The following is an 8,024-nucleotide window of genomic DNA, read 5'->3' on the forward strand; positions in this document are numbered from 1 at the left end:
CTTCACACTAATGCCAGTGAAATAATTGTAATCCGGCAACATTGCCCAGCAGGGAAGCAGCTTATTTTCCAAACACAGCTACAGTGAGAAAACCAACAACTCTTAAACTGTGAAAAATGAGTATTTTGCTTTCTCCAGACAGGGTGATTCATTTTTTTAGTGGCCCTAGCTACAGTTCTTAGCTTTGGTTTGAATTATTGTGCCCAGGCTTTTTTTAGCAGGAGGACTGGATGGATATTAGTGTTGCATCCGAAAGCCCAGCACTAGTTTTGATCTCAGTCGTGGCTATGACGCGGCAGAGTGCATTGTTGTGAGTTACAGATTAAACCCCTTCTAGCCCTCTGTGGTCATTTGAAGAGTGGCACTGAACTGCTTTGAAAGGAGTTCTGTCCAGAAAATCAGCCAGCGGACTCTCAGTTTAATCCTCTGAAATGCCTGAAGACATTCTTGCCAAAATATGTGTACCTTTCTTTTTCAGAACTCTCTTGATATGATTGAAATGTCAGGCTTCATTTGTGGCTATATATCCTGTGTGTTTTACTTGGGAAGTAGATTTCCTCAGCTGTATAAAAATGTAAGTAGATTTTTGGCTAAGTATACTTGTATGTTTTACAAAATACTCCGTTGCTTTAGATGTTGGATTCTCCCTAGCAGTGAGCCCTCTGAACTTGAAACCCTACTTTGCTTTTGTGACTCTCTCAAATGGTAAAGAAAAAGAGGGTTGGGTTTTTCCCCATTCAGAGGAGGATGGTGAGAATTTTAGGAAAATGATGGCCTTTGATTGATGGAAGGGGATTGATTGGCAGGGGAAAAGGAAGTGAATTATTTACAGCTGGATTTATCAGATATGTGCAGAAACATCCTTGGGATGATTGTTGTCATGAGCAAGTGACATCTCCCCTTTTTTTCTCCAGACTGTTCTACCTTCAGTAACCAACCATGGGATCAAAAGTTAGAGACAAATTAGTTTAGAATTTTAGTCCCTTTTCCACAAAGGTGCCATTACTGACCTTTTTTCCCCCACAGCCTGTTCACTATCAGTATATTAAATAAAATGAAAACCAACAGAAGACCCGAAGGTTTCACATTGTCAATTGCATGCAGGCATTTTGATTGCTCATGGGAATGATTAGTTTATTTCCAAGCCTGTTCATATTGCCCCTTTACTTATTCCGTCACAGCTGGAATACCACAATATTTTCAAAAAGACCTACTAAACAGACTGATGGAGCAACAGATTTCTTAAGGTCTAAATATCATTTGGAAGCAGATTGTCTCTGCTGCTTACATAAAAATTACATCAACTGGAGCTGCTTCTAGGACCTGTAACAATTCCTGTAGTTTTCAGTGATACGTGCTGAAAGTACTAAGGTTGGTGGATTCAGAGCCTAGGAAGAGGTGGACAAGGATGACTGAACGTCTTTGGATGAGCTATAGTACAAAATGCTAAAAGTATCTATAACTGGCTACTGGGATGCATGTTTTAACATTACTTCTGTAAAAATTTCTTTGTCTTTAGTTCCGAAGAAAATCAACAGAAGGCACCTCTTATCTGCTGTTTGCATTAGCCATGGTGGGAAACTGTACGTATGGACTGAGCCTTGTTTTAAAGATGCCAGCTACTGAATCTTCACGGGCCCTCTACTTTTTACACCATCTTCCATGGCTCATTGGGAGCTTTGGAGTTTTGTTTATAGATATTTTTGTATCCTTTTCATGTTAGAGTTTCTCAGAATAGGTTTTTTAATAAGTAGATCAGAAATTAAGTGGATTTTTTAATCAGTTCTTTTCTATGATTCTAACCTGATCATAAAATCTTAACTTCTTTCTGAACAATAATTTGTGTGCTTTTAATAATAATATTTCTTTATAAGAATAACAAGTTTATAGACAATATTGATATTAAAGCTACATTGCACAGTTTAATTTATGTCTTGCAGCCAATGCATAGTATACTAAAAGTTGGGGGGAGAGGTTTTGCACGTTGTGCTGTTTTTCTTAGTTTCCTGTCTGTTACATGTAAAAAACCAAAAAAAAACCCCAAACAAGCAAACAAACCAACCAAAACAACTCCCAAGCCTTGTTGTTTTTAAATACAAGTATAGAATTATAGCTTTGAGAATTTGGTGAAATTGTAAGTGTTGTTGCAAGACTGCATTAACGTCAGAGACAAACAATGCGGTTTTTGGCAAGCTTAGTTTCAGAAAATAGCACTTAACGAAGAAATGCTGCAGAAATGCATTGAGACGCTGAATGCCTCTGAAAACCAGCCACTGTCCTCACAGAGTCATGCTAAGGGCTAACCAACTGACAGTTCTCGAGATTAGTATCCCAGTTTCTTGAAAGTCCTGACCAAACTTAAAACACTGTAATTGTTTATTCTTATATGCAGGGGACATACATAAGATGCCCACAGTATATCAGTTGTTAGCTGTGCTCTTTCTATGTTGAGCATTAGCATTTTGTGATCAAGAAATTAAAAGCAAAATGTTTAAAGTGATATTGTACTTTTGCTTTAAAAGCCTAGTGAACAGTGATGTGGTGGCACTTGGTCTTACTGTCCACTGTAAGTTTATAGTCACCTATCTTGTTACTATGGCTTGTATTTTCAATTAAGAGTAGATTTACTGAATCTTTTCCTAAAGTAAGAATTTTAGATTTGTGTCTGAAACCATCTTGGTCTTTAGCTCCATGAACTCAAGCTATAAAACAGGATAAAATGAAGAGTGATTTCAGGACCGTGCTGAAGCATATTGTGTTAATCCGTTCCATATTAAAAGGAAGTTCTTTACCAGATTTACCTGGAACACTTCCAGAAGTTATGATTCCCAGGCATCAGTCATGTCTTTCTGATTAAAGTAATTTCATAATCTGCTCCAATTAGCCTAGCGGTGGGACAGCTGACCCTGCCCTTTGGACGGACTGTTCAATTACACTGTCGTTCGGAATAGCCATCTGGGCTTTCTGCATCCCCAGCCCTGACAGTGTAAGTGGGCAGTTTCGTAAAACATTCTGCATCGTGGGAACACAGCGCTCCCTCCACTACAGTGGTGGGACTGAACTGTGGTTCGTGGCCAGTTTTGAAATAGATTGTCATTTTATCTTTTGAGACAATGCCGTTTCTTTCACATGAGCAGACTGTAGGGATTTGGGGTTCCTAGCCCTTGGGGCTGGTTTGAGCACTCAGGGCTTTTGTTCCATGAACATGACTCTCTCTTCCACCCCAGCTGGAAACATAAACCGACCAGTATTTGTTTACCCAAAACCCCCTAGAATTTGATCTTGATGACCCTTACAGTACATTATGTACATATTTGCAGATGCCTTTCTATGATGTACTCTGAACAGGAACTTTTATATTGGCCACAAGCCTCCCCCCTCTCGGAGCCCTGCCCCGGGACTGCAGTGCCAGTGTGCACATGACATTCATTTCTGGGTTCTGGCCTGATTGGGGTCTGAATCCAATCTTGCTAACAGCTCTCCAGTTCAAATTGTATTGAAAACAGATGCTGCCAAATCAGGTTGAGGAGCTTATAGGAATCTAGTCAAGTGTATAGTGTTAGCTGAAGATGTATGAAGTATTTGTAATCAAGAGGAAACAAAAGCAGACCTCCTGCTTTGAGAAGCCCTGAAGGTATGGAAGTCAATGCTTTTTAAAAGAGAGCTTCATTACTGTCTCATGCCAAGCAAGAAAATAAAAAATCTAACAAAATGATACGCCACGTTAGACCAGAAGATGAAGAACAGGATCACCTGGGTTTTGGAAAACAGAGGAATGAAACCAAAAAGTCATAATTTCTAAGAGGGGAGGTGTTTCATATCTGATCATTGTGTAACAGACAGTCTCTTTTGAGGAGCAGTTGCAGAAATTGCCTAATTCTGGTAGACTTTATTCCAGATAGTGGCCAGAGTTTCATTAGGTAGAAAATAAACTCTCATTTCTCAAGGTCCAAGGAAGGATTGAGAGTTCACTTACTCTGTGTCTGCTGCAGTATTCTTTTGCTTCCATCTGGCACGGCTGGCATTGACTATTTTTAGGAACAAATGGACTCCTGATCATCGCTGAGCAGCAGCTCCAGCGTTACTTAGTGCAGGATTACACTAGAGTTGTTTCGGCTTGCTTTAACAGGATAACACGGTCATCCCGTTTCCTTGGTGTCTACAGTTAAAGTTATTTGGTTGTACAATAAGCCAGTTATTTTCAATAAATAGTGGAAGTGTCCAATTGTTTGTAAAGTATGACTTGTCCTCCTTTTCATTTGAAGAGGAGTTGCATAGCATTACACATTTGAAGTATAAATTGGACATGATTTCTTTTTGCAGGAGATGTTTCCTTCCAACTGCTGCTTCCCAGTGGAAGGTGGTTGGAATTTCTCAAGAAACCACAAAGCCCAGGGTTTAACGGGCCTGATCAGGTGCCGTGCCAGAGACACCAAGTCCCGGTTTGCCTACTTTAGAGTTCCATGGCAGACTTTATTAGAGCTTTAGTTTATGTGCAAGATTATTTTGTGTTTCACTTGTACGCAAGGATGCAATACTACATGTTAAAATACTAAATCCATTTATGACCAGTTCTACCCTTAGACTTTTAGCAGCAGCCACCGCAAAGTTTCCAAGAGACTGAATCTAGTGCAAGTTTTTCCAGAAAACTTTGTCCTTTTCTGTAAGTCTGCTGCCCTCTTTCACCCTGCTTGCTTCCTCCCCTGCTCCCACCAAAACCAAACAACTCGGCTTTGTGTTTAGTTCAGACAAAGCCCTTTACCAAGTTTTTTTTTTATTATTATTTGACATCACCCTATTGTCAGAGAACTGTGTTCAAATCTTCCACATGTTCTTCTTTTCATTAAGTGTAGCCAGGTTGTTACTAGATAGCCAAAGTCCATTCAGCAAGAGCCAAGCTGTTGTACACAGACTCTTCTCTTGCACCTTTTGTGATTTGCAGGACAACCACTTGGAATCCATTATATACTTCCACACAACATCACCCTTTGTCATTTAATTACACTGTGCAAAGAATGTAAGTCTGACCTGAGAATTCAGCCAGGAGAGTTTCCCAGACAAACATACAACCTCTTCTCTGCCCTCCTGTAAATACCCACTTTTGTCTCAAAACTGTTTCATTTTTTGAATTGTCTTTAAATTGTTTAATGTGATGAAACCAATTTGATACACTAGCTCAGTGGCTGTCATGAACTTTACTCTGAAAAGTCAGTTTGGTTGTCTCCTCCACTTTGTGTGCTTAGATCTTCAAGTTTCCCCCAAAAAGTCAGACTTGAGCAGCAAGTTAGTTTCTATGTCAAGTAGTCTTGCCAGTTCAGCATTTATTTAAAAAATGCGAGCAGCTGAATACATATGCTACAAAAACAAATTCTGGAAATACTGTTTGATGGACTCCACATAACTTGTGTTTATAATTTCTTCCTCCTTAGAAGCTCAGTCGCAGTTGCCAACTCGGTGGCTAAGAGTGCTAATGCACAGTGCTACGGCCGGGCTTCTCCCACGCCCACAGGATTATTTCAGCAAAGTGGATTCCCAGTTCACACTGTCTTTTTCCACCAGTGCAGCTGTTAAGACTTGGGGAGGTGCTCAGCTGCAAGTACAGTAAGGCCTATAAAAAAGAAAAAGGAAATTTAAGTGGTAGCTATATATGCTATAAAACTAATTTGTTAAGCTTTAGGAAGAAAGCTTTCCCCACGTAATACTATGGAAAGACAAAAAAAGGAGTGCTGACCTGCTGTCTCTGAAGGAAATCCTGTCTAGTCTTTAGTTGGGCGGCCTCAGAGGTGGGACGCTGGAAAGCTTTGGGAAGGTGGGATAATTCTTGGGGCTCTGCCTTGGGTGTAGAGAATTTCCTCTCCATTCATCCAGGCCTCCCAGAAAGTTGGGGATTTTTTCTCTCCTTATTTTTATAAATAATTACATACACTAGCCTCCAACTTCTCACAACCGTTGTCTACCAGCCAACTGATCTAAAGTGTTTCTGGTAGAACTCTGTGTCAGATTTCCTCCCAGAGAAACGACTTCATTAACAGTAGTGGTGATCCAGGCTCCGTGAAAGCTGAACATATATGAGTGTACACTGGACTTTGCATTTTGTGTCATTTCCATATTGATCTACTGTGACTAGGAAATCTCTGTTCTGTAAGATGCTGTGTGTATTTCTACAGAATAGGATAGAATATAGAATAGAATAGGTAAGGGAAGGGCATAGCTGGAGAGGTTTGTATGATATCTTTATATCTCAAAATGGTACCTTTCTCAGAAAACAAAGTGGTTTGTATCAAGTTCGGTACTCAAGTATAAAACTCCTCAACCATCTATCAAAAATTCCGAAGTGGAAGAAATCTCTCCTGTCTTTTCTAAATACACACCTCTGATTTTTTTTTTTATTTAAAGGCTCCCTATGCTCAAAGTCAGTCATTCTGTTTGAGAGCTGAAACCGTCAAGAAGAAGAACAAGTACACCCTTGGTAATTCTTTTCAGATTAGCAGTATTTCCTAATGGTCTGTTTTACAATAGAAACAAATAATTATGTCTAATTGCACAATTCTGTGCTGAAAACAGCATTAAATATTGACTCATAGTGGTGTCTGCGTGTCAGTGCCTGTAAATACCAAACTGATGAGAATTTTGCAGGAAACGAGAATGTTGTTTTCTGATCAGGCCCTGCTGATCGATCACTAAGAAAAGTTTTTAACAAGTTCCCCTCCTTAGAGGCATCCTCGCTTCGCCCAGCCCGCAGTGTCCAGACCACTGAGGCCGGAGCAGTACAGGACGATAGGTGTGATTCCACATTGTTCCCCAGTGAACCTTGTTCCTCTTCTGAATGAATTTCACTCTTAGGAGCCTTACAAGCATGAGGATGAGGTAGTGAGGGATCTTTTTAATATGTATTTGAGCCGTATAACCAAGGGGATTGGAAGTTTTGAGTTAAGAGTTTTTCTGTTCCCTTTTCTAGCGTTGCAAGTAAAACATGATTACACTTTTTGCCACAAAGAAGGACTGAAAATGAGCGTTAAGTAGGATTTGGAAAAGGTTATATGCTAATGTAGAAAATTCCACAGTCGGGATTAAATAAATGGATAATGCTTACACTACAGTACACGAATTAGCTGCAGCAAGTTTTCAGCTTTCCTCTGCGGACTGTGGTATTCAGAGCCTCTGCCAGGACTAAATGGATGGCTGCTTTTATTCTGTACAGCTTATTTTGGTTTTAATTGAAAGCCAGTGCTGCAAGTGCTACCTCTGTATCCTGGTTAATTGCTTCCTTACCCCAAAATAACAGGTGACTGTGCAGTTCATCCTGTATCGCCAGCACAAGGAGAGACAGTCGGGTTTGGTGGCACTGGAGGTGGAACCGTTGCTGGTGGACGAGGAGACTGCCTAGTGCCGGGCTGGATTCGGCTCCGGTTTTTGTTGGACTTTGACAAACAGTTAAGACTGCAGTTTCTTAGGGATCAAATTTATTACTTATTTTTTATTATTTATGAGTTTGTTATTACTTATTGGCAAATGATGTGCCAACAATACAATATTTAATATTTACTGTGTTGTTTCGGGATAGATACTTTTTTTTTTTACCATTTTAGCTGTTTCTCCCCAAAGGGGGATATGGAGTCACAGCAATGGGTGCTGTAAAAAATATTTACTTGACATCATGATACGGTGGATACCGTGGGATGACTGTTTATTTTGGGATGATCATGTGCCTCTCGTTAACAGCAGCGTGGCTGGTTTAGAAACTGGGTGAGATGAGCCGTGTGCCTTCAGCCCAGCCGGGGGTTCCAGCCTGCTCAGCCCAGGTGCATTGGGTGTGACGTTTGCCCTTTTTTATTCGTGCTCAATTTTGTATGCATCGGAAGTAAAAACATCCTATAAATACGTAACTTCAGTGCAGAGGATCTGTTATTGATGCAAAAGCAGAATCTGGTGTCGGTGGGAGCCTCATGTACAGCTCACTGCAGCACATCACTGTGCGTTTTATTTTTCAGAGTTAAAGCATTTACACATCAATACCTGTGTGT

General features: G+C 40.2%; 1 protein-coding gene across 1 annotated transcript in view; it reads left to right on the top strand.

Annotated features, from left to right (window-relative positions):
• LOC104461966 (lysosomal amino acid transporter 1 homolog) overlaps nucleotides 1-7,387 on the top strand; it is a 12,160-nt gene extending 4,773 nt beyond the window's left edge. The window contains exons 5-7 of the mRNA XM_010073758.1: nucleotides 479-574; nucleotides 1,520-1,705; nucleotides 7,286-7,387. Coding sequence (XP_010072060.1) covers nucleotides 479-574; nucleotides 1,520-1,705; nucleotides 7,286-7,387 — 384 coding nt within the window. The remainder of the gene's footprint in view (nucleotides 1-478; nucleotides 575-1,519; nucleotides 1,706-7,285) is intronic.
• The last annotated feature ends 637 nt before the right edge of the window (nucleotides 7,388-8,024 follow it).

The sequence above is a fragment of the Pterocles gutturalis genome, unplaced genomic scaffold (genome assembly GCF_000699245.1).
Source record: "Pterocles gutturalis isolate BGI_N339 unplaced genomic scaffold, ASM69924v1 scaffold2771, whole genome shotgun sequence".
Classification (NCBI taxonomy): domain Eukaryota; kingdom Metazoa; phylum Chordata; class Aves; order Pterocliformes; family Pteroclidae; genus Pterocles; species Pterocles gutturalis.